We start from the raw sequence: 27,505 nt of genomic DNA on the forward strand, positions 1-27,505 counted from the left end.
TTCACAAAACTCTTCCCGTCATCACCTTATCCAAAAGCTACGAGCTTCTCAAAGAAGGGGAAGAATTTGAAGTTACATGTATAATCATGGATGTGGATAGCAGCGTACAAGCTAGTTGGGTTTTTCACAGAAGTGGGGTGAGTTCCTTTAATTGTGTCTTGTATATCCCCGTAACAAACTCTTCGGAGACATTAATGTGCTTGTGTTGGATACCTGATGCTACGTCGGTTTGGATTTGTTGCATTTCCAGAGGTCCCGCATCCCACAGACTGGTGAAGGGCCAGCAACAACTGTTCAGTGCCCATGCTGGGCGTAAAACCATCTGCACAGGCTTCTCTTCCCAAAGAGAAATTAAAGTTAGGCTCTTCAATGTGAAGTTTAGGTGACCTCTGCTGGGTTGCCTAAATAGGGAAGCACGGAGTGCCTACACATCACATTGCAATCAATGGAAGCTGCAAATATCAACACATGGACTGCAAATTACATATTCTAGTCGTTATCATTAACAGTAAAATACCTGCTAATTAGCATGGGATTGTATGTGACAGGAATAGTAGTAAGCGTTCGCAGGAATGATTAATTCATTTAAATTACATGGTGTGCATCACTAACTGGGAAACTTCTGAAAAATGAAGCTGTGAACTGGCTTCTGTCTGATAGTTACTGCCTGGCATCACCAAATTAAATTATTGGCAGGCTGAGTGCTCCAGGAGGGTTCATTACTGGCAGCGCAGCTATTCTGCAGCCGAGGGGCAGAGATATCCTCTCCCCTGGTCACACAGCGTATGGCCAGCTCTGCCTTTCAGATGAGCAGCAGGCACCGGGTTGTTTTTAAGGATGCTCCTTGGTCTTCTGGGCATACTCTGAAATTGAAATGACTCAAAAGCCCTTGTGAAGACCTGTTAGTAACTCCCGCTGTATACGTTCCCATGCTAATTGGCTGGTCTTTCACTGCTAATGGTAGTGACCAGAATACATAATTTGCTGTCCACATGTGTATGGAAATAAAGGGTTCTGTGATGTTTGGGTAAGTCACATCTCCTCAGGCAGATAGCGAACGGGAAGCCTATTCCCTGGGGCTGGGCATGCCATGCTTAGCTAATCCGCCGGCTCTGGCAGAGCTGCTCCCACTAAGTGCTCGCTGCTCCAGAAATCCCACCTCACAGCTCCAAGGGTTGAGGAGGTGCAGATGGGGCTTTTGGGCCTGTGCCAAGGTGAACTACACGTCCGTCATCTGAGAACTTCATTTCTTCTATCGTTCCCTGCCTTTCCTTTGTTACAGTGTGATGAAATCGGGGTCTTCCCTTAAGTTTTTCTGCGTTATTGCTTTTCATTTCATGAGTAAAAGCCACAAGGAAAATATTTTTGACCAAATAAGTTTGACCTTTCTGTCCTTTCTGGTAAATAGCATGGGATGTGATCTTTTAAATATTGACTATCAAATTAAATTTTGTACTGAAACAGAATACATAAAATTCATGTTTATATAGATGCAGAATTACATTTTGTCCTGAAGAGGTCAAAGGGAAAAAAACCCCAAACTGCTTCCCTTGTATGACTGAAGTTATTGCCACTTTCAAAAATTAGGAGACTTGTTATAAGCAAGCACATCCATACAAACCAAAGTGCTATTTGTGATTATTATAGTTCAGGAGGAACCAAAAATATGTTGAGAAGATTAAATTTATCTAGAACCTCTTGGCCCTTCCAAGAATTGAAATCATTCTGCTAGAAAATCACAGCAAGCCCAGGTCTGCAGTTGGATTAATCAATGTAAATTTATCTTTCCCACCACAGTGAACATTCTAACAGAAACTGAAGTCAACACCTCAAAGCATTTATTTTTAATTTAGTTCCAGCTCGCATAGGCATAGTGTCATGAATCACAAAGCTTTGGAAGGAAAATTAAGTTTCCATTTGCCTGTAAAATTAATAAATCTGGGTTGCTATGGACCAAGAAGCAGAGCGGGTTCCAGAGCAAGGATGCCATGCAGAGCGTGCCATGAGCAGGTCTCTCTGCAGCACGTCTGCAGTGAAGAGATGCCACAGACTTGGGGCATAGAGCGACCCAGTTTAACATGAAGCTCCAGCACCTTAAATTCTCTCATCATTCACTGGGAAGCATTGCAACTGTTAAGAGTTCAGTGATTTTTTTTTTTTTTTTTTTTTAGGCACCACGTGAGTGTGGTTCACACCACACTTCAGAGTTGCACTGACTTTTTACAATAGCTGCAGCTTCTGAGTACTAGGAAAATCAAGACACAGGGTTCATTTTGCATTAAGCCCTACAGTTAGAAGCATTGTTAGTGCAAATAAAACCTTTTGTCAGTTCCTCACCATTAGAAATCAGACGAGAGTGAGCTGGGTCTGACCTTGGGCACAACACCTTTTTCTCCATGTGATTGAAATATTTGAAAAATTGGAGTTTATGGCTAGGGCTGATTGTTCCCATTTGGCTCTCTTGTAGCAGGTGCACACGCACACACACACACACACAGACACACACATGTTCTTGTCTTACAGTGGAGCTTGAGGAGGAAAAAAAATAAAGAATAAGGGGAGGGGGTAAGAGTTAGAAGAAGACATTCTCTCCCAAAGACAGCTGATCACACACTTGTTTTGCATGGAGAGACTCTAGTGACAGGTTTGCCGTGCTGGCTTATTATTCCGGTTTAATGTTATGAATATTAATATAGCAAAGTTATAATTACTTCTATTTTTAATTTATCTAGGAAAGATGCTGCATACACAGTGCCTTAGATGTTAATTGTTTTTTACCGACAGATTGTTACAAGCAAAAGCAGAAATTTGGGTGATTATGGATACGAAAGGAAATTAACATTGAGCATCCGTTCAGTGGGAGTTAATGATTCTGGAGAATTCACGTGCCAAGCAGAAAACCCTTTTGGAAAAACCAATGCCACAGTAACCTTGAAAGCACTAGGTAAATAGTTCTTGTACAAATCTTAACATTCCCGAGAGCGGGAGGTGGAAAGCGAGATGGACCTTCCCTTCCACCTCTTTCCTTTCCCTCAAACCTCAGTGAGTCAAGTTGCTTTATTGAAAGGTTATTGCTGACTGATGCCATATGGGATGGCTGAGGAAGTGTTGTGCTGTGTATGACTACTTTAATTTCTATAACCCTTTGCATGTTATTGGAATGTGATATTAGAACCATCATCCAACCGTGTTTCCATCTATCTGGTTTGTCTCTTCCTGATTTAATTTTAAATTTAATCCAGTCTTAATGAAGCAAGTAATTTACCTTTCCCTGATACTATCCCTATGCTTAAGTAACCTGGCAGCACAAGTACAAAGCGTATCTGTAGTACCTGCCTTCCAAGCACGGGGAATGTCGCTGACATCGGCGTGTCAGTGTTTGTTATGTCGAAGCCGTGTATGTACCTCTGTTTACAATAACGCCGCGAGGAACACTGCGGCGTGCGCAGACAGTGTGAGAGTGTTCCGAGTTCACCCCAGTGGTGGATCCACTCTCCATTACTTCCATGACTTCTGGATCGTGTCCCTGAACAGTGAGCGGACTCCCTCCCTCCTCTTGTTTAATAACAGACTCGTTTAGAGTCTGCTCTATATTAACTGGGATGACACACAGTGCCTTGTGAATTTTAAAGCTGCCGAAACCTGCTAATTTGATAAATTAAGGACAATTGAGGACATGTTGGTAGACTTAATAAGATAATTCTGAAGAAATCTGCGTAGTTAGCTACAACCGTTTCGGTTCCCTAACATTCAGGGGTGTAGTAACTGCGGGAAGCGTAGTCTTGGATCCTTTTTCCTTTGCAAATCTGTGTTTCCATTGCACAGAAACTCCTCCAACGTTGCTTGTTCTGCATTTCCCAGTAACTTAAAGAAAACAGAAGTATTTCGCCTATGCGGGTCAGATTTTCCGCAGGGTGGCAGAGGTTTGAGTGCCCCAACCTTGCTCTGCCATTTGAGGGGCTCATAATGACAGGGATGTTGTCCCAATTTTTTTTTACAGGAGAGAAAAAATTCATATGTAAAAGAGCGAAACAGCATGAAGTATGAAAGAAAATATTTTACCCAACAGGAACAATGTGAAACCTTTTATTGTACGAGGAGGGAAGTCCTTAGCCACAGAAATTCTTAAGTCTATTGTGTACACAAATGTGGCTTTAAAAAGGATTGACTAGGGAAGGTCTGGGGACCAAAATAAAACACAGCATTATAAAAAGTAAAAAATAAAAGCAACAAGTTTGTATTTAGTAAAATGCAAAGTTTGTATTTAATAAAAAATACCAGAGAAAAGCTGATGTCTTTCCTTTTTGAGATACACTTTTCTCTCCCCACCCTCTCAAATTTGACTTAAAATTAAAAAAACTCTGTCTCTCCTGGATGCCTTTCACCATTCATTGCCAAACTGACTATATTTATCTGAACTGTGCCAGCTCCCAGGGTCCTGGGAAGTGGCATATGGCACGTACTGCAGAGATCCTGGGGTTGTATCAGTTTCTAAATAGCTGTGGCTTTAATGTTAGCCAATAGGTTTACAATAAATAATGGGTGTTTTTGGTAAATTTCCTAATTACTTTTTTTTTTAACAGTTGATTTATCTAATCATGAAACAGTTTCTAGAACTGTTTTTTTAACAGTTGATTTTTCTAATCATAAAACAGTTTCTAGAACTGTTTTGGGGATTGATAGCATAACCGTGGAATTTTATTTGCAGGCTCTTGGGTCCGATTTTGAACGTAGATTGCATAGGGGATCTTGCGTTTATACAGAAAACAGAAAAAACCTCTGCAAAGGAACTGAAAATCTTCAGTTTCCAGATTTAAAACCTCCTTCTTTTTTCTAATGACAGACAGCATTTTAGAGCATACCTGCCTGCTGTGAGTTTACTTCATCCTTTCTTCTCCAAAGCATCTGTCAAGTGCTCTGGCAGCTCCATATGCTTTCACCAAGCCCCGCTGGCTTCGGTTTTCCCGAGCTCAGGTGCCCAGCTGGCCACAGCAGTTTGATTACTAGGAAGTGGGAAGAAGCAGGGATCTGAGACTGACTTCTGGTCTAAATTCAAGCTCTCAATAAATGTGTTTCCTTGCAATTGCAATCTGCCTGTCAAACAGATAATTCCTATATGAATTTGTGTAATAGGACTGAAAGATTTGTCTTTTCAAAGTGAATAATCCTATGGCTGATGAGTTTATTAATGAAATTAAGACCACTGCAGTAAGGATGCTGCTCCACGTGATATTTTAGAACTGAACTGCACAATGATGGATACTGTCTGCCAAATAAAAGATTAAGACCCAGCAGCAGATGAACTGAAATGCCTTAGTTTAAGGCAATTGGTATCCAGACCTGTGATCTTAGCGCATTTTTCTCTAATTACAGCTTTTAATAGCTTCATTTGTAATGTCATTCTTAATTACACTTGACAAAGAAACCTTAAATACTCTAGTATATTGTCATAAATGATCAATTTATCTTGTCTTTTAATTAGTGTTTCTTTCATACCATAGAGTTAGCGACTCTGATTTTTGGAAAAATGTAAATACTTGAGTAGAATCAAACATGCACTTGTGTTTTTCCAAAAGCAAGGAGAGGGTATTTATCACCAGAAGATGGAATTATTTCTGTTGAGACACTCAAGTCTGCTTTAAGTCCTATACCTCATTGCTATATAGGGAGAGTGGCCTTGGTTTGGGCAAGTGAGGGTTCAAGTTCTGCTTTGTAGATAAGGTTTCCTGTTTCACAGCTGGATGTTTGATCACTGATCTTGAAGTAATCTAAGTGTGGTTAGAGTACTGACAGTCTTCTAAATGGCCCTGAGATTGTTTTTCTTCTCCCCTTATGGCCATCAGCTAAAGGATTTGTCCGTTTGTTTGCGACAATGAATACCACAATAGATATAAATGCGGGACAAAATGGAAATCTAACAGTTGAATATGAGGCGTATCCAAAACCGAAGGAAGAAGTCTGGATGTATATGAACGAAACATTACAGAATTCATCGGACCATTATGTCAAGTTCAAGACTGTGAGCAATAACAGGTAATACGAAAGACTTTAAATGCTGTTGATTTTACTTTGGAAGAGCAAACTGGAGTCTGCTCTGGAAGGAGGAAACCTTCTTAGCTTCCGTGCAGCAATTGCCCGTTCAACGCAAGTTGTGAGCATCAGTAATGCTTAATTTTTTTCTTTACAGTTATACAAGTGAACTTCACCTTACCCGATTAAAAGGAACAGAAGGAGGCATTTACACATTTTTTGTGTCCAATTCCGATGCCAGCTCCTCTGTAACATTTAATGTCTATGTGAAAAGTAAGTAAAGTGAACAGTCTGAAATATTTCATTATCACAGTCATTGTATTTTATACAAAATAATGTATGCACAAGATGTCACAGTGCGGGTCAGCATATAAGAGGCTTTCTGAAGTGAAACGCATGCTGGAAAACTATTTAAATGTCAAGATTTAAAAGTGCAGAGTACTTACACAAATCCAAGAGAAAAATTGTAGCACCTGCAAATATGGTCTCAAAAATAAGCAAGTACCATAAACTATTGATAATTTAAGGTGGAGCAAGATCTACAGGGATTATAATTTGCATTTTTGGTAGCCAAGCTAAGCTACTGTCTTTAATTTGTTTGATGCAGAGTTTGAAAGGTTGTGAGGAGAGTTACTCACTTGTGCCTCCTGGCATCTAAATACTTTGGTATAATGATACAGATCACCATTGTTTCAGAGAAATCTGCATAGCTTTACAAATGCTTGTGCTGAACATCTTTGGGACATGCTTGTTATAAAAGAGCATCGGTCTCAGTTTCAAACAGAGTTCTTCAAGACAAAAACTAAACTTCAATATGAATTTGATGAAACCTTCAGGAAAGCCTGTCCTGCTTAGGAGAGCCATCCTGTTAGAGAATTGAATGCTTTCAGCAGACAGATATTGTCAGATGCTACAGGCCAAGCTTAAGGAAAATTAAACCCAGAGGGGACTGCAGGCAGACCAGAGAAACTAAGGCGAGGTAGACAACGATGCCTTTGAGCACAGCAGGAGGAACTGTATAGAAAGTGAGTGCATGTGCTTCAAATGCAGTTCTGCGTTGCTGCTGTGCTTCAGCAGCAGCGTGTCGTTCTCTGGGCACAGGCTAATGCAGAGGACTTCCACAGATCACAAGATCCTGGTTATTAATTTCTGATTTCTTCTCATTTATCACTGAAGGTCAACATTTGTAGCGTCACTATTAGCAATGCCATAGTTTGGGTCTCGAAATGTCACTTGGGCTCCTTTCAGAGCATGGCATTTCTTCCTTCATCTGTGAATGCTGTCATTTATATTCCTGTGACTTTTCCACTTCCTAGCTGTGATTTCTGAGCTGGGGGCACTGGCAACCTCACGTGTCCTGTGCCACTGTGGATGAGTGTAGGTTACAGGCATGAGGGACAATTTCTGGTATTTTACAGATGGGCAGAGTAATTTGTTGAGCCAGAAGTTCAATTTCTGGGAAGGAATGGGAGAAATTGCAGGTTGCACATGGAGCTGTGAGTTCACATGAGGCTGGATGGTGTTTTCCAACTTAGAGCATTATACGTGTGCTTCGAGCAAGGGGCTGTGTGTGGAGCTCCCAGCTCTCCCAGGTTCTGCAGGCTGCTTGGGAGCAGTCTGTGCACGAGAACTGTACAAAAAAAAAATAAACACCCTACAGTTCTGTCACCTTCGGGTGTCAGTTCTCGGTGCAGAGCTCCATGTGACTGTCTTTGAGGAATCTGCTACTTGATAAAAGCTGAAAAGCCTCGTGGGTCATGGTTAGGAAACCAGGGTAAGAAGCAGTCTGGCGAAGGCAGGAGGGAGCACGGCCGGCTTAGTTCTTCTGAATGCTTGTCTGTGCAACCAGCAGCATTCTTCCCTCTTGCTTCATCTCCTGGTCTTGTAAGCAGTAAGAGGAGTCTTGGGATGCAGTGAGGACATTTAAGCCACCTCAGCAGAGTCCACGCAGAGCAGCACCGGCTGGACTGCAGACGTTGCTGAAGCAGATGGCTTTGACGCACTTGACTCAAAGAACTTCTTTTGGCACTTTGACTAAGCTCCTGCAAGTATTTTTGGAGGTTTTTTTTCATTTGGAAAAGAGGAGGTGAAATAGACTGATCCTTCTAGAGGTTTGTTTTGAAGAAAAATAACCTGTTTTCAGTGGCTTGTAAAATGCTGATCATTTAGGTGTGAAACGCAAGCGGCGCGACAACATACCCTATGATTTGACATAGCAGAGTAACTGCCGAAGGTGAGCCATGTGTGGGTCAGATCCTGATCTAATGGTTCCTCCTGACCTGGCATTGTTGTCAGCGGGGATTTTGCATAAATTTCTGGGATGTAGTGCATGATGTTTACACGTCTGGCTTGGGCAAGTAATCAGCAGAAAGTAATCAAACAGGTAAAACAGGATTCATAATCAGGAGAATGTCTGCACATAAACAAAACCCGATGCTGAAGCATTTGCTGAAAGATGTGAAAAACCCTGTGCAGAAATACTTGCCTTGGATTTAAACACATTTAGTAATTGCATATGCTAATCTGAAACAATACTAAATTGCTTAAAAAAAATAATAATGTAGTCAGTCATAGTAAATGTGACATAAAGTAAGGAAGGAAGGAGCTCTGAAATTAGGAGCCAAAAAGAAAATTACAATTTGACAAGCAGTCTACTGAACTGAGTTACAATTAAGAAATTGTAGAAATCTCCAGAGTGCAAGGTGCAGTACATCTAGCAATTAGTGGAGGAATCTTCCAACTAGTATCTGAGTTTAGTGTGAAATAATATCTGAGCTTAATTACAGTCAACAAAATATTACCTGTGCAGTTGGGGCTCATGCTGCAAAGAGAAAACTGGTCACAGTATTATAGATTTCAGTGGTTATCTCTCAATGGAATATGCAGTGAACAAACAAGGAGTCATCGTGATAGGGTAAAAGATTCATTCTGATCCAGAAAATGTGGCTCCAGGAGGAAAGCCCTCTCTCTTTGACTGCGATGACAGACAATACCTATTAAGTGTTACTTTTTAGACATGTACTTTGTTAATGATGAGGAAAGGGAAATCAGTAATAGAAAGCAATTAAATACACAATGTTATTATACAGAGCATGGAGATAAAGTAGGCGTGGCCTCCCATTAAATAGGATAAATCCTCTTCGCTACGTTCGGAATCGGCATTAATAAAAGCTGAAAAGCAGCTAATGAACTTAGTGAAATTAGAAGTTTAGGACACCTAAGGACTGATTATGGAAGGCAATATGCATATATGCCAAGCATTATAATGAAACAAATATTCAAAGGGTTAAAGCCAAAACAATAAGCCCAGTCTAGTCATTAAGAGCCAGTCTGATACCAGGGGTAATTAGGCAGTGAAAGTCATAAAATCTAGCACAGTAAAATCTCTTTTAAAGAAGATGCCCAGTGGCAGCTTGGCATCTGTTTGCCAAAGCGAGACCATCTTTGCTCCAGCATCACCTGGAGCACCTATGCTGGTGGATGAGGAAGAAGCTTCGGCTCCTAGAAGGGGGTGCAGGTGTTGAGGCACACAGCCTGGGGTGATGGCAGTAGCAGCTGCCTCCGTCCCCTTGGTACAGAGCTGTGGGGGGCTCTCCGCTGCTGCACGTGAAACGCATCCCTTAATTCCTCCGGGAATTTGGGGAGGTTTGGAAGCACTCTGTGCTGGTGGAGAGAGGCTGGTCGCGCTAATCGCCACATTAAAGGGCTTCACCAGGGACATAGTGGGTAGAGCTGCTCTTGGGTCAGCTGTGCTGCAGCTCAGCTTCCCGTGGCCCAGGGCCGGACAGCTCTCCCCAGGCTGCCGGGGGTCTTAACGCTGCGTGGCCTCGTGTCTCCCCCCCGGCTGCTGTGGGATGATGTGGGACAAGCTTTTATTGCGTAGGTTTTTACGCAATGGAAAAAGCCTGACTAACGTGGGCATTTTCGTTTCCATCACTGAAAGTGCTACATGCAGCCCAAATCTGGCACAAGAGTTTTTTTAGGTGCTTAATGTTCATTTTCCTCATATATTGAACTTTTAATTTCTCTCATTTCTTGGATTACATTGCATTGTAATCTTGCCCAGAACATACCGTATGCCTAAACAAATTGCTTGCACATGGATAGTAGATTAGTTAATTCCAATTTCACAATCCAACCACTTTGATAGGAGTTTTGGGAAACGTGGAGTATGTGTATTCCATGAGCACTGAGCTGGGTGTGAGCGAGATGCTGTGCACTCTCAGAAAGTTCCTCACCGAATGAGTAATGCTGAAAATCCGTCCCAACATTTTGCATCAATGTTTGGTCCTTGGTGGTTTGCATAAAATACAACATGCGGGTTCAGAAAGGAAAGAACATTCGGTTCCTGTAACATGAGTCATGAGGAGATGATACGTGATTGAGAATATACGTGTGCTTTATTGCCTCTCATTTAATCAGTAAGTAGAATATTCATTAAAAACTAGCACCGTGCTGTCTCTGTACATGGATTTCATCTGAAATAAATCGGCATTTTCCCACTGTAGTCTATACAATTTCACAACTTTCAGAAGTATTAGGAGTTCATCTCACCTTTCCATAAAGGTGTATTAACCGATAATGGAGTCTTACCTTGTACCTGTCAGGTGAGCAGCATCGTTGCAATGTAGTCTGGGGTTTTTTCCATTAACCTTTTTTTGGGTGATTTTTCAAGGAAGCTAAGGTAGCTGTGGGAAATAAGGCCTCTAATTCAAGTTTCTCCAAGAAAAGGATCTTGCTAATATTTGCCAGAGCTGTGTTGGCGGTGCCCTTGGCTGAAGGCTGAGGCGTTGGGCTAATGACTCCTGTGCAGTCCATCCGATGGCTCTGGTTTCCTGCCTTACTCGCATCAGCAGCTCCTGAACCGAGTGTAGGACCAGCTCCGGACAATTTCACGGACAGCGATGCACACAAGTTGCTGGGGTGAAGAGCAAATGGCAATGCAGATTCTGTGTTCCCCTAATGTGTGACCCTCGTGTTTGTTTATTGCAGCAAAACCGGAGATTCTCACTCTGGATATACTCAGCAATGGTGTTCTCCAGTGTGTAGCAGCTGGATTTCCAGCCCCTACCATATACTGGTATTTTTGCCCAGGAACTGAGCAAAGGTAAGTTAAGTAAACCAGAGTCTCCAAAGGTTACTCTAGATGCAACACACCTAGTTTATAATTAAAAATTAAGAACATAAAATGACTCGGTAACAGTTACATTCAAATGTTGCATTAGTGTTTTAATCATTTTCGGCATTGGATTACTTGGAGTGGTTTGAGGGGAAGGCAGGGGTATGTTTCATTGTTCTGCTTTGCATTCCTTCCTTGAAAGGAGAATAACTGATGTTTTCTGCTGCAAAGAAGTAAAAGCCAGACTTTCCGCTGAAAGCTGCCTAAGGTTGGTATCAGTTTGGCCCCAGATGACACACATTCTGTGTGCAGTTTCACAGAATGACAATCACAGAATCAGTTGTGAATATGGCTGTTATCTTTTGTTTTATTATGTAATGATATAATTTTTCAAGACATGTAGTAATTAGATTTTTATTCACATGAAGCATATGGCAAGTAAACAAGTCTGGAGTTATTATGAATAAAAACCCGATGTCTAGTTACCATGTTTCTGAAGAGATTGCAGAGTTTCACTGTGAAGTGAGCATTTGTGAAGCGTGCTTTAAGGTTCTGGTTGACTTCCATCGTGGTTGTACATCTCGTACTAGCAAGTCATGGGTCTCCCATCTGCATAATTTGTTTTATGCCTGAAATAATTGTTATTTCCTTTTTTTTTTAATATTTTTTTCTTTTTTTTTTAGCTTAACTGTGTGCTCATGTAGTAAATATGTGACATATGAAGGAAAGGCAGCACCTTGAGAGGGCAGAACTGGCTGCATATAAGCTTGATGGTGTTACATATACATCATGGATTTTTTTTTTTTTTTTGGTGCTGTAATAAAATGATGCATGGAGAAAGTTTTCAATAGTAGGTTATAGACCACAACTGCTGGAGGCTGAAGTTGGAGAGGCAGGTTGAACAGTACAAAACCCATAGTGGACTTACAGACCCGTACGTATCTCTAGCCAAAAGCAAAGACCTCATGATGTCCATTTGGGTCAGGCTTGGTGTATGTCTTCATTTCACTCACTGTGTAGAAGACAATGAGACATCGTGAGGAGGCTGCGTTTTGAGGATAGGATCTGCAGCTGAATCCCTTTGTAGAGCAGCGTTGTTTAGTTATCTGATGGTCTGGCAGGAACTGTCTGCCTCAACAGCAGGACCCATCATCCATTCCAGGTAGCAATCCGTGGCAGGTAACTGTCAGTGTTGTTTCTCCCAGGTGTTTTGATTCACCGACAATATCCCCCATGGATGTCAAAATCAGCTACACAAACTCCTCGGTGCCGTCATTTGAACGAATCCTGGTGGAAAGCACCATTAACGCCAGCATGTTCCGGAGCACCGGCACCGTGTGCTGCGAGGCCTCCAGCAACGGGGACAAGAGCTCTGCTTTCTTCAACTTTGCTATTAAAGGTAACGGCCGGAGTGAGTGAGACCATGAAACGTGGGTGCTGTTCGGCTCTTTCTGTAAGAGGACTTTAAGTGGTTTACCTTTGCCGTAAGAAAGTTTACGGTACTGTGGCTGAGCGTGGGATAACGTATTACGCTACGTGTTCTGCCTGTCAAAGCATTTTAATTTTTCAGTGAATATTGTGGTACTGTCTTTTTATGGCACTTGATCTGCAGCGCACTGGTTAGCTGGTTTTCTTCTGTCTGTGCAGCACAGGGGCAAACCATCTATAGCATTACGCTGGCTTTCCTTCTCTCTCTCCTTTTTTCTTTTCCTATCTTTGTCTGTTTTGACTATTTAGGCCATTTATTTTTTTCCAAGGAAAACCAGCATTTTAAAAATGTTTTTACAATGTCTCAGGAAGATGAGGTCCTGAACTTCACTGGAGCCAAAAGGACCCGCTGTTGTAAAAGAAGTAACAACAACGTACTGCAAAAGGGCTTATGCGTTTTAGAGCGGTATTTGTGGGTTTGTGGGAGAAAAAAAAAAGCACTAGAACATAGATGACTTGAAATGTGTTTGTAAATCTGTGCTCTTTGCAAAATCAAATGTTCTGCTGCTGCTTTTTTTCTCTGTCACACACAGTTTTTACCATATAAACAAATAAGGTAGATTTGGGGCAGATGGGTTTTACTGCAATGATATTCCTGCGCAACTCAGCACAACCTCTGTTTGTAAAGGCTCTGCTCTAGAGATCGTACTTGGGGAGGGGGTAGGGAAGAGGAAGACTTCAGAAAAAAGCTTTCTTTAACCTGACAGGACTGAAATCGTGCAAACCCCTTGTATGAATTGATCTTGGTGTCACACCTCCTGAGCTGATGAAGCTGAGACTCCTGAAGCAACAAACTGGATGGTTTCTGTGCCCCACAGCTCATTCAGGAAAGCCATTCTGGTGTACTTGGAGCTTATCCGGGAAAATCAAAACTCCAAACCCTGTTTCACAAGGAAGAATCAAGGAAAGGTTTTTCACCTGCATCTTTTTAACAGAATTTTCTGTGTTTGGTATTTAAGCAGAGTTTTTCTTTGTTTCTTTCCAGAACAAATCCGTACCCATACCCTTTTCACCCCTTTACTAATTGCATTTGGAGTTGCTGCAGGACTGATGTGCATCATAGTCATGATCCTGTTGTACATATATCTGCAGGTAATATCAGAAAACGTTCTGCCTGAGTTAGAAAAGTGTGTGAGCTGCCTGTGCAGGCTTCAGTGGTGACAAACATTCTCCTTCTTTTCCAGAAACCCAAATACGAAGTTCAGTGGAAAGTTGTTGAAGAAATAAATGGAAACAACTATGTTTACATAGACCCGACACAACTTCCTTATGATCACAAATGGGAATTTCCTAGAAACCGGTTGAGTTTTGGTTAGTTTAGATTTATTTAACTTAATCTACAAGGTGAAAACTTCAGGTCTCATATGAGACTTTGGTTAAACAGAGCAGGGTTTTGTCAAAAAGATGTTGTGCTATAATGCAAATAGTGATAATTGCTCATACGTACCTTGGGACAAAAAGCAAGCAGGCGTATCTACCATAGCTTCCTTAATGTCATAGAATAAAATGTGGAACCTTTAGGAAGAAGTGCTCCATGTCGTTACAGAGGATGTTGTTTTGCTTTATTAGGTAAAACCCTTGGTGCTGGAGCTTTTGGAAAAGTTGTTGAAGCCACTGCTTATGGTCTGTTTAAATCTGATGCTGCTATGACAGTAGCAGTAAAGATGTTGAAACGTAAGTTGGTGTAATGCACCGTACAATTTTGCCTCTCATCCTTCTGGTTGGTGTGTTACGTGCTGAACACTGTGCTTTGCCTTGCAGCAAGTGCCCATTTAACAGAAAGAGAAGCCTTGATGTCAGAGCTTAAAGTGCTGAGTTACCTTGGAAACCACATTAATATTGTGAATCTGCTTGGAGCTTGCACTATTGGAGGTGGGGTTATCAACAGATTATTGATTATTTCTGTTCCTTTTTTATTGCCGGAAGGAGGAATCTTGTGAAGAGGAATCCGGTGCCGCTGAGTATAGAAATCTTAAATACCTTTCTTGCTTAGGCAGGTTGCAGATCGTCATGATTATCACCTGCGAATTCCTGAATCTAGATTTTTAGGGTCATCCTGAAAGCAATAATGAGACCGCTGCAGCTAAAAAGGAAGGTTGCTGTTACTCTGTTTCATGTGAGCCATTGTGCGCTTTCTTGAGAAATGACAAAATATGTGGCATAACTTTTTTCCTCCACCACACTGTTTCTCACGAATGAGAAAAGATATGTGAACTGGTTCCTTGTTGGTATCCAAGGTGAAGTCAACAGGTCTGTCTTGTATAGTCTTCCAGCCTTCTGTTTAAACTGTAAATGTATCTGTTAAGGCACCACAGAAGTTACAAATGCTTCAACAGCAGAACAACAGCAGTACCACAGCCGAAAGTTGAGAAACAGAATTTTCCAAATAAACTATTGCACAACCCAAATGTTTCACATTTAACATCAACGTAATAAGTTTGTTTTCATACGAAGTCAAAGCTACAGAAGAGCTGAAGTGTCAATAGTGGGTGATACAGTCCTTTATTTTTAATTTATTTGCATTTTAATCTGAAAGATGGTATTGCTTCTTACACAAGTACTTGCTCTTTAAGTTTTTGCTTCACTTTTCAAAGAAAAGGCGCTTGTAAAAATTCATAGATGGAGGCAGTATGTTTCTCACTTTCTCGTTTAATGATTTAAAAATAGGATGAAGCAATTTTGTTTAAGCAGTCGACAAAGTAGAGTCACTGGCCTGTGTGTGTGTGTCTGTCTCAGCTGAAAATATCTGGCATCTCTAAGAAATTCCCGTCACAGATCTCACTTTTGCTACTACGAAAACTGTAATTTTTAACTGCAGAAAAATGGAAATAAACTATTGAGGTTAGGAAATGATGGTACAGAGTAACCTTACAGATGAAATAACACGCAGCGCAATTACATATTCAAGGGCCATAGCTGGAGTCATTCACTCAGAAAACGTGTATTTGATCTATAAACATCCGCGCTGGAGATGACTTGATTCTCCTTTCTGATTTCATTTTAATATTCTAAGACCTTGTGCAATGTAGTTTTCTGTCGCAGCAGGCTGTTCTATTTGAATGATTTTTCCTATTATACTGCAGAATATAACACCCTACATCATTTCCAAAACATTACTGAAGGAGTGTGAAGCTCTACTGTAAACAGAAGTGAATCAAAAGGATTAATGTTTGAAGCTTGAATTACTCTAACGTTTGGAACAAATAACTTCCTTCAGGAAGTGAGCAGAATCAAACAGATGTGTCTGGCCAGAAACATTATCACATGAAGAAAGAGAAAAAGACTTATTTGTTTAATTTTTGTACAATGCAATGCTATTGAGGGTGGAAAATTAATTGGGAGTGACGCAGCTTTAGCTGGACAAGAGTTGCTGATCTGTGAAAGGGAAGATGCTGGGTTACTTTTCTATAACTTTTCAAGTCTAGACAGTGCTAGGCAGTGTGATTTTTTAATAGTCTGGCCTGTGTGCTTGGCTGAATGTAAGAATGAATCTTTATGTAAGGTTTTCTGCTTTAAAACCAATACTCACCTGCTTTCTAAACCTCACACCCATCTGCAGGTCCCACTCTGGTCATTACTGAATATTGCTGCTACGGTGATCTTTTAAATTTTCTGAGACGGAAACGAGACTCATTTATTTGTCCAAAGCATGAAGAACATGCAGAAACAGCAGTTTACGAGAACATTATGCATCAGGCAGAGCCTGCGGCGTAAGTGTGACCTGCTGAAACGTACTTGTGTTTTTTAGAAGATTGGGAAGGAGAAGACAGCAGAATTTATTAGGGATAAGAGATGTGGAGAAACGTTGCATGCAGCAGGCTCTGAAGATTCTTTGCTGCGCAAGGAAACGGTTTAATTAAAGACGCGATTTGTACAGTGGGTGGTTTACTCTAACAGAGCCCAATTGATTGTATACACTCCGTTTTACTTCTTTATCAAATTTCCTGTAGTTACTTCATGCAACTCCTTGGCTCCAATCTTCATACGTATTTGTGTTTATCGTTCCTGTTAAACGTTGGCAGCGCTCATTTAGCGGCTTGAATGACAATCCCCCCAGTGTTGGGGTGTGAATACTCTGAGCTCTCCTAAGTTCCTGCCTTCAGGAATGGCTCCTTCCAAAATCAAACCAGCGCGTTGTAGTATCAGAGCCAAGCTGCCACCAACAGCTCGCTAGATTTTGTGAAGGCACGACCCATGTCACGATTCTGAGGTTGCTCTTGTACTCAGTTTTTTTTTTTTTCCAGTTACTTCATCTGTATATTTTTAACCACGCTGTGTTAGATACAAGACCAGAGCTCTTTCCAAGTACGTTTCCAAGCAGATTTCCTGCTCTCTTCTTCCTTTTTCAAAGTGAGGGAGACATAACTTACCAAAACTAGGGGCTGTTACAATACCTGCTCATTTTTATTTTTAGTCTGTTTATTGCCCCAGGGGACCCATTACTTTGTGTTGGCAGACACAAAAGAACCAGGCAGAGACACTTAGGAGGTGGTAAATTCCTTTGTCCCAGCAAGACATACTGCTGGTGAGGCTGTTTGTGCCATGGCAAATATATGGATAAGCTGGTGGTGCCCCAGAAAGGTTGGGAGTACTGAGGCGAGGAACACAAATCTTTGATTTGCCATGGGGGTGTGCCCTCTTTTCAGTGCAGGAATCTCACTGCTTGAGCACATTTTATAAGTCGAGGTATTAATAGCGGAGTATTTAGGAAATTTTCATATTAGCGTTTACTGTAAATTCGCAGCTGCTAAATGTGTCGGATGTGTTTGTGGTGGTGACTAAACCTATTGGTGCTCTCATTGCTCCTTTCCATGTTAGCTCTGTGGCTGCATTTATTGTTTGTGAACTAAACATTTCAGGCTAAGGAAGGGCTATATATATGAGTTCTAATGGCAATGGAGTGAAAAATGCCAAAGTACATCCGTCATTTCTAAAGGTGCCCAACTGTATATTTATAAACCATATACTACGAAAATCTGTACATTTGAATTATATATAGCAGTAAGAAAAAAACTTTAAAAAAGTAGCAGATGGCTGTCCCAAGCCTCGGCTGATTCTTCGAAATACATACGAATCCCCTTTAGAGCTTGGGAATCTCTGAAATTAACATTTTTTACCATTTGTCTTCTGCATTTCAATTGCCGCTTGAGTTGCTGAAATATTCTGGTAGAAGCTGGCTTAAGCAGAAGGAAGCACTAGCAGATTCTGTGAAACATCTGGATGTTAATTTATAGAGAGGGAAGTCTGTATAAGCAGGTTTTGTTTGCTCACCTGAGCCAAACTCCAAACTTTGAGATGTGTCATTAGCTGGACCGACAAACCTCTCCTTCTGTACAGGCCTTTCCTCATCTTTTTTACACACCCATGGGTTTCTGATCCACTGATCCTTTCTAAACCATTATATACAGAAGGTTGGCGTAACCTGGGCTTTTTGTTTGGATGGCTTTTTGAGACCTTTTTTTTACTAAACTATATTTCATTTCATCTCCTGCCTCTACAGTGATGTTGCCAATGAGTACATGGACATGAAACCAGGGGTGTCATATGCAGTTCCACCAAAAGCTGATAAAAAACGACCAGTGAAGTCTGGTGAGTACAGTGACAAAGAAATCTGTTTGCTGGTGGGAGTGCAGAAAGAGTGGCTTCATGGATTTTTTCAGTTTTATCATACATTTCTGTCATGGATAGGGACAAGTAAAACTCATTAATTGATGTGAGAAAGCTTGGGAAAGAACAGTGTGCGGAATTACAGTGCCTTGTGTTTCTCCACACCTGAATGGATTATCAGGATTATTTTTAGCTTTTTTGGTGATGGGCTGTTTACGATGTGACTCTAGTTGGTACTTATTCAGATCACCGTTTTGTTTAACATTAAGACAGCTCTGTTTAAATGATTACACTTGCTCCACTGAGAATTGTTGTTGTTTATATTGCGTAGGATCCTACACTGATCAGGATGTTACCCTTTCTATGTTGGAAGATGATGAACTTGCTCTAGATGTTGAAGACCTCCTAAGCTTTTCTTACCAGGTGGCAAAGGGCATGAGCTTTCTTGCCTCCAAAAATGTAAGTTAAGAATTTTTCAGAGCTGGAAAGAATCTGCAGATTTCTGATTCCCTTTAGCATCACCTTCAGCTTTTTAATGTGATCCACATGTTTAAATGCTGAATACTTCTCTGTTCTTTTCCACAAGTGCTGCAAACTGGTATTCTGCTTCTCAAACCTGAAGCTTTGGCTAATGTTGGAGTTCTGTACTGTGCTCATTGGCCAACAGTGGTGGTTTATATCCCATAAAACAGAACGTAGAGTGCGCGGTAGTCAACGTGAAGTAGTGCTGTTGCACATTCACAGTTCAGGCTAGCAGAATCAGTGGCCTTGCTCATGAACAGAAATCAGTCATAGAAATGTCAAGAGAAGAGACAGAGGAGAGGAATTGCGGTGAAGTATGTTTGCTACACCCCGAGGCTCCATTGATTAATAATGACGTGTTGGAAGATGGCAATCATGGCTGAACCCTGCCTAGTTTGGGTGATGCCTCTTAGGAGTTTGATCTTCAGCCCTTCCTTGAGCACCCAGGTAGTTTTATGAGAGCTCCTGATGGCTTTGAAGGCACTGAAACCCACAGGAACCCTGAGGAGTTATTTCTTCAGACTTCTCTGGCGTATGGGAATTAAATGGAATTGATGAAAGAACCAGAAACATAACATGTGGATACCTTCAAATACAATTAAATCTGGAGAGTTTAATTAAGATTCTCTGTGGCACTGCTGGAGAGTTTACAAACTAAAGAACAGACTGAAGACAGCTGAAAAGCTGTCTATTTGCATGAGTTTTAAACAATGCTGCACTTGCTGCATCTCTCACCCAGGATATTGCCTTAGACAGGGGAGCTATCACATTGTGTGCCTTTTTTTATCATTATAGCTTAATGTACAGGAGATGTCTTGGTTTTTAATTTTCTAAAAAGACAAAATCAGCCTAGAGACCCACATATTATACTTGCTGGCTACTCTGAGCGTAATAGAGATTCCTCTGGATTTCGTAGGAGAGGTATTGCATAACTGAAAGGGTTTTATACAGAACAGAAATCTTAAGCACAAGGTAATTATGTTCCCTATGGTTGTTCTTAAGTTTTATTGGAAAAATGCCATTTAACATGTAAACATTATAACTAATATAGACACAGGATGGTACAGGAGCATCTTGGGTAAAGCGCAACCCCAAAATTATGCAATTTAAGGAAAATAAAGTAATCCTGGAATCCCATGTTAGTAGTGGAAAATGTGGCTCTAATTCTGCTCCAAAGGAAGTTCACATTAATATTTGCTCTTGCATTTGTTGTTTTCCCTCACTGTTCCTTCTTCCAAACCCTCCAGTTTATTTTTCCCTCTATTAGCTTCAAAATGAGCCTGACAGGCAAGCACATTATATTACAGATTTTAATGGTTTTCACCAGACTCTTGCATCCTGTTCGGGACATCCAGTGCTTTGCACATATATTCTTTATTTCCTCTTATTTTCCTATAGAACAGCCCCAGGATTCACTCTGCGTCATCCCTGGTGACTGTTTAAAGTCTTTCCATTAACGCGAACGGACAGCGTGGCATTGAGTAGCAAAGACAATAAATGAGTGTAACACCCCCTCGCCGTGAGGCCAGGAAGGAACGTGCAGTATCGCGTTGGCAGTGCAGAATTAATGGCTTTATCACAGAATTAAGTTGCACTGCGCTAACACATTGCTGTGCTTGGTCCTCTTTGGTCATTCTGTCCATAAGCGCTCTTAGCTTTAGCTAGTAAACGCAGAGTAGTGGGGGCTGATGGATAAGATGCTCCAGATTGTCTCATGCCCTGGGGGAAGGAGGGTCCACGCAGACCAGCAGCACAGAGTACCCAGCTGCGCTTCTGCCACTTGCTCGTGGATCAAGGCTCAGAGGCATAAAAGTGCCACTGTGCAGGAGTCCGGATAGCAGCCTGTCCTGGGGGGATAATTCCCTTATTAGCACAGGGTGCCTGAATAACAAGACAGGGCTTCCTCCAATGGACAAGGTCTTTATTCAGTGCAAACTGCACTGATTCTGGAAGAACAAGGCAGAAACATGCTGGATGCTTGGCCATTTCTTCACTCTGCTGCTTCAGTGCAGTTATGCTCTCAGCTTTACATAACCAAAGTGAAGAATGTGCTAGACTGGGAGGTGAATAAGGGTCTCCAGAGACAGTAATTGTCATTAAAAACGGTTGCTCATGTAAACATGCAAAAGGGACAGAGATTAAGTTGCTTATGCAACCTGCAGTTACCGTTTTCGGAGTTGGATTTGCATAATTCTTGATCTTTTAAGTCATTTTTTGGTAGGGTTTCCCCTAAAGTTTTGTATTTCAAGGAAAAAAAAAAAGAGAAAAATTGAATCTTCAGCTGTTTTTCAGACAGCTGTGGCCTGCATACAGTATAACATCAGTAAGGTGGAACCTAACGCTGTCCTTTCCAGATGCAAAAAGGGGTCATTTTGTCAGAGAACTGCTTCCATTCTCTAACAAATGCACATGGGGCCTCCAGGGTTGCATAAAAATAAAACAAGACTGCTGGAAAACTCAGGCTGGAGCTGCACTTCTAAACACTTCTCAAGTGGTAACTGGAGTATAAGTTAGCTAGGTCATTGAACATGTGACTGTTCATTGAAAGACACTGGCATGTGAAAATTTCCAGTATTTTCAAATATTTAGGTCTGCTTATAAAACTCTCCAATGTACTTAATAATTCAGGCCTTCCAGAGGAGTATTTTTGAAATGGGATACATTTTTCCTTATTTGGCCTGCATTAGGAAACAGACCAGTGATTTTTTGATAAAAAGTCAGATAAAAAGTACATTAAATGTTGGCTGCGAACGTGAAACAATAGAAAATTCAAAGTGACTGCAAGGGGACTTTTCTAAAATAAGTGCAGAGACAGCCTTAACTATGTGGATCAATGTCATGATAATAAAGATACTACATACACCAGGATGTTTAATCATCTGAGTAAGCTTATTAACACATGGCTTCATTATGACTTTCAGCTTGCCATAAAATGCATAATGCAGTAAGTTATATAGCTAAGTATACATGTAACCAAGCAACAGCCTCTTAAGGATATTATAAAATAGCTTTCTTTGCTTGTCTGTTTGTTGTTTAGTGCATTCATAGGGATCTAGCCGCAAGAAATATTCTTCTAACTCATGGTCGGATAACAAAAATCTGTGACTTTGGCCTGGCAAGAGATATAAGGAACGACTCAAATTATGTGGTGAAAGGAAATGTAAGTATATATGATACTTTATCCACCTGTTTTAAGTTAGGGGATTTCCTGTTGTCTTGATTTGCCAAGAAGAGTCTTTCTTGGGCAGAAATCTAGATTTCCCCGTTCTTTTATGTATCTGTGCTGGTCAGGAATGTTTGGAGGGGCAATTCCTGATGTAGATGTGTGTGCTAACAAAACCCCTGGTATAGACATGTTGTTATAGTGGAGAAAACACGCTGGTATCTGAATGTATGTTGTAGTGGAAGAGATGTTTTTGCTGCACCACTACAACTCCCAGTCTTGCTGTTATATCTGAATGTACTAAAAGTTACAGCTCTGTGAGTAATTGCAAGTTTTGCCGTTGGAGTATTCTGGTAGACCAATCCTAAATATAATTATTCTGAAACTTTTTCTTTGGGTATTGGTATATTTGTCCATTACTAAAATAGTTTATTTTTAAAATATTTAAATAATCAAGGGTTTGCATCCTGTTCTCCGCTATAAAGCATCACTCAGTCAACAGAAACTGGATTATGAAGTGTGAATTTATTGATTAGAACATAGTGGGAGGGGAAAAAAGCCTTTGTTTTATCTGTGCATATACATATTTTACCATTGTTCGTGTGACATACAGCTTTAACTCGTAGCTGTAATTCACACCCTGTAACAGGGTTGGAACAAACCATATTTTGATAATATGAAAAGTTTAACACCTCCTGTGTAGAAGAGTACGGAGAGAAAAGTTTTACACCTCCTGTGTAGAAGAGTACGGATTACACCAGCACGTACTAGACCTCTGCAGGTGTACAAAGACATTTTGAAGTGACGCAGGTTACCCTGGGAGTACTTGAAGTCCCCTTTAAAGTGCTAGTACAGTGAAAGCAGCCCTACTACAAAAGAAAACCGAGTCTGTCAGTGGTTAAACTGGAGAAGCGTGCTGCAGAGTATAGGCATTTTACACCTCAGTGATTTGCGCTGCCTGGATTAATGCTGTAAGGCTGCACCAGATACAGGCAGCCGTCCGCTGCCTTCAGAGAACACGTGTTTTTGCTTGCACTGCTTTTCCAAGGAGAGAAGATCAACATTCAACAAGGCAGCCCTCCTCCCCAGCCCTGCTGAGCGCTCCGTGGTCAGAGGCCGGTTGTTAGTTAGGGACTTGGCAACGCACAAACCAAAGGTTGCCCATCCAGGCTTTGGGCAAGTTGATGAAGAGAGAAAAATCATGGAATCACAGAGTGGTTTGGGTTGGAAGGGACCTTAAAGATCACCTAGTTCCAAATCCCAAAACTCAGCCTCTCTCACCGAAGTGGTTTGCCAGACTTGGTTAACCTTCGACAGTCCACGGCACCTCAGGTGTCTGAGATAGCTCTGCTGCTTTGCTGTCACCCAGCAGTCCCTCATGTCCCAGGTTACCTACAGCATCCCTATTTTAGGTGTGGAAGAAAAAGGTTTATTGGTTGTCTTCAAAACCAGTGTTGGTGAGTTTAGGGAACGACAGGAGCAGAAATAATTTGGGAGTGGCTGCTCTGGCAAAATGCTGGGTGGCATTTGGTGTGAGAAAGCTGCTTTCAGGTGCAGGGTCAGGTCAGGAGCTGCTGGATCAGTCAAGGCTCCTGGGAGTGAGAAGTGCCGAGCAGCAGCTTAGGAGTGAAGTGGGCAGTAAGTAACGAAGTTCTACCTGTCTAGGCTTCCCTTTAAGTTTCCCGAGTTCCCTGGCAATAGGATTTTATGTAGCCTGAAAGGGTCAGAGGAGGACAGGCTGCAGCTGCCTGGGGAGAGAGGAAGCAGTGGCTGTGGGAGGCGTCTGGCGTGATCTTATAGCAGATCAGGAGCACGGGGGCATCGCTACCCACGGACACTGCTGGGGGGAGTGCTGCTGACAGCGGCTGGGGGCTTGGCTGGGAAGTTTGCCGCCTTTGTTATTCAGGAAATAAACAGCTCTGGTTGCCTCTCTGGTGAGCCAGCCCATGGCAAATGCTCCCTTTCCTCCACCTCGTTCCTTTTCCTTTCCATGAACCCCCTTTTCTGTTGGGTTTCCTTCCCTTACAAGACATCAAGGCTCTTCTTTATCGTATGGTTGAAACAGGTCTTTGGACACATAGCTGCAAGGCCATTTAAAAGGAAGAGGTCTGGTCTCTCCCATAGCAGGACAAGTGTTTAGGACGGAAGCCTGGCTGGCTGCTAGAGTCAGACAAGGAAAGGGTCAAGCAGGGAGAGGAAGGTGGAAGCAAATCCAAAGGCTTTCTGTGCCCTTTCCTCTGCTTCAGTTAGCATTCCCGAGGGATGCCTGTTCCCACAAACTTATGAAAAGTGCCAATATATATTTATGTCATGTGAATTTTCTTTTTTTTTTTTTTTTCCTGATACACTGAGGAGCTAAAGCAGATGTCTTAACTGTTGATTAAAGCCTTGAAGCATCCTGACTGTCTGAATCTCATCTGTGTGCCTATGGTAGCCAGTCCATGGAAGCAGACTGGCGTATTTGCATAAGGAACCGTGCCATGGTCAAATGTATTATTTTGCTCTGACTTCCCGCCATCCCTTATAAACAAGACAGAAGGAATCACACAGTGATTACAGTGATATACAGAAAATGAGAGCGCAAGGAGGTGCATGAGTTTGATAGATCCACAGAAAGATAGATCATATAACAGTGAATCAATTAACCATGCAGCATTTGGAGACTCTCAAGTGCTGAGATTTCCATTTTTGGTTGGATACTTCTGTCTCTTGATTTAACGAGTATTTAAAGCACATAAGAAGTAGAAAAGGTTAATTTTGTCTTGTAAATTTTATATGCCCTATGTCCATTGCTTTAATTTATTCCTTTTTTCCTGGACAGGCTCGTCTTCCTGTGAAGTGGATGGCACCTGAAAGTATTTTCAATTGCGTCTACACCTTTGAGAGTGATGTCTGGTCTTACGGGATATTGCTCTGGGAGCTCTTTTCTTTAGGTAAGCTCCTTCAAGATCTGTACCTCAGGGGATTTCTGTTTCACCTTGGGTTTACTGCAGGTGCAGAAATCATGTTGCTCACATGCTCTCTCAACAGGAAGCAGCCCATATCCAGGGATGCCCGTGGACTCCAAGTTCTATAAAATGATCAAGGAGGGATACAGGATGTTCAGCCCTGAGTGTGCACCGCCTGAAATGTAAGCGACCAACCAGCACCTCTAATCATCAACATCAGCAGTGATTCAAAGGAAGGGAAGCTTCCATTCTTGCATTTAGGCTCATTGCACTGCCCCATTGTCTTTTTTTAAGTTCTTTTCACGTTATAAACAATTCATGTGCTCTAACAACCAGAATACATGCCTGTGTTGCTACAAAAAATGAAATACACTCATGCCTCGTACCATCTGATCACTTTGTCATGGCATCTGCTCGTGTCAATGAATTATTGACACATCACAGAACGTAATTAAACATTTTTAATTCAGATAAAGCAGTCAGTGAGATGCATCACCAGACTGTACAGCATCTGCATTTGTGCTGTACTTCCTGACAGCAAGAGGAGTGGGTACTGATCTTCTTTATGAGCCATCCCTAATTCACTCTTTTGTAAATGGATTGGCACTTAGCAAGCTGTAAGATAAAACCCACGTCCAGAGACTCCCATTAGTATCGAGTCCTTTGTTGTCACAAGCACAGGTATTAGCAGCACTACTTATATTCTTAAAAGGCATTTAAAGAAGGTAAACTGTGGGACTGGGTCCCGCTTTTCTTTCAAATAATAATGGATGTGAGGTAAGAGCTTGAGTGGTACCTAATCTCAGTATCTTTGCAGGTATGACATAATGAAGAGTTGCTGGGATGCTGATCCTTTGCAGAGACCCACATTTAAACAAATTGTACAGCTGATAGAGCAGCAGCTTTCAGATAATGCCCCCCGGGTAAGTTATGGATCATCCTTTTTTTTTTTTGAGTCAAAGCAGTTCCAAGCAAGACGTTAGACTGGAGGTGTGAGGAGCAAAGAGCCAGAGCACTTCGTTAATTTTCCAGTATTATATAGCTTTACACTGTCAGTTTGGGAGGGTAGGAGTGATGTCTGGGCTACTCATTTCTGCCTAGTTGTGCCATTAAACAGTAGCTGTCTAAGCCCATACCCAAGACGTACCAGCTGGAGAAGACTCTTTGTGTTGTTGATCTTTGTCACTCAAAATAGACCTGGCACAACAATTCTGATGTTACAAAATGTAATGGTACCACATCATAAATTCTCTTACCTATGAAAAAGTTTATTAATCTGGGAAACGTCTCAGAAACAAAGTATATTTAGCTTTTATTAGAAAAGCTTTCTGGATGAAGGGGTTGAGCTTTTGGTGCTCTTCTGCCTCTTATTTGCTTCCCCTAGTTCTGTTTATATAACCTTGGAGGTATGTCATGACAAACTGTATTCACAGCTCTTTTGACTATTCCCTAGTAAAGGTTTTTTCTGAGATGGTAACTGTACAAAACAATCCAAAGAAAAATTGGAGACACATCAGAAACTTTGATTTTTCTCTCACAATAACACTGTCTGTTACTGGGCTTTAAAAAGTAAATTTAAAACCTGGTTTCAAAATACAGCTTTCTTTTACGTTCTGGATGCCTTGTTTGGGCAGAGCATACGTGGCTTCCTGACAATTTGAGAAACAAGGAAACTGAAAGCTGCTGGTGTTCAATTGCATCCTGTGGCGTATTTTTGGCAGGTGCAGGCATTGCTAAAACAAAAGCAAGAATGCAAAGGAAGTATTAGTGAGGTTTCTGGGGGAGTTTAGTGAGAACCTGAGCTGCGTTTTTTCAAGCTCAGTTGAAATTTGGCAGGCAGTTGGAAGCTGCGGTGTTGTTAATAACTGTTAATAACTTTACAATAGCAGTTAAACCCAAGACCTTTTGAAACTCTCTTTAGAATTGCAGAGAAATACCTGAGCTGGAACCCTTCCACAGCTGTGTGTGGTGCGCAGTGGGAAAAGGCTAGGAAAGGAGAGCTCTCCAAGTGTGCATGAAGGGAGCGGTCCACAGAGTATTGACACCAGTTTTTGGCTTCTGCAGGTTTATGCGAACTTCTCAACTCCTCCTTCCAGTCAAGGAAACGCTCCCGATCACTCGGTGAGGATTAACTCGGTGGGTAGCAGTGCTTCATCTACTCAGCCTCTCCTGGTACGCGAAGATGTTTGAGTGGCATCTGTAAGAAGAGGAGCCCAGGTGTATTAGCTGTTTTGTATTGTGCAGGGGGTGAGAGAGGGACAACTTCAATAATTTCTCTTACTTTTACTCACTACTACCACTGTGTAGCTGAAACGTTGTTGTAATACTGTCCTTTACCACACACTGTTACACATAGTCTGCTGAGCACGGTTACAGGCATCATTGCAATGTTAACTGAAGCTGTATATATTTTGCTGTGTTGTGTGTATTTGCAGTAGAGAGCCAGATCTGAAGAAAAAAAAAAAACAAAACAACACCCAACAAAAGAAATCCTGAACCAGGGTGTGGAATGAGATGACTGCAGATAAAACCAAATCTGCAGTGATATTTCTCTGGATCCGTGCCTGGAAGGCATACAGTCATTTTCTAATTAATCTTGTTTTGCTGAATTTAAGAAATAAATGAATA

At 41.5% G+C, this 27,505-nt stretch overlaps 1 protein-coding gene across 1 annotated transcript; it reads left to right on the top strand.

Moving 5' to 3' along the window:
- Positions 1-27,505, top strand: KIT (v-kit Hardy-Zuckerman 4 feline sarcoma viral oncogene homolog; the record flags this gene model as incomplete). Its single annotated transcript, XM_010146988.1, has 18 exons — positions 1-137; positions 2,785-2,944; positions 5,844-6,033; positions 6,188-6,303; positions 11,023-11,137; positions 12,355-12,548; positions 13,623-13,729; positions 13,822-13,948; positions 14,207-14,311; positions 14,399-14,509; positions 16,197-16,347; positions 18,138-18,226; positions 18,576-18,703; positions 21,804-21,926; positions 24,751-24,862; positions 24,960-25,059; positions 25,695-25,800; positions 26,942-27,505. Coding segments are annotated over 18 exons (2,297 nt in total), but the record flags the coding sequence as incomplete, so codon positions are not given.

The sequence above is a fragment of the Eurypyga helias genome, unplaced genomic scaffold (genome assembly GCF_000690775.1).
Source record: "Eurypyga helias isolate BGI_N326 unplaced genomic scaffold, ASM69077v1 scaffold3040, whole genome shotgun sequence".
NCBI lineage: Eukaryota > Metazoa > Chordata > Aves > Eurypygiformes > Eurypygidae > Eurypyga > Eurypyga helias.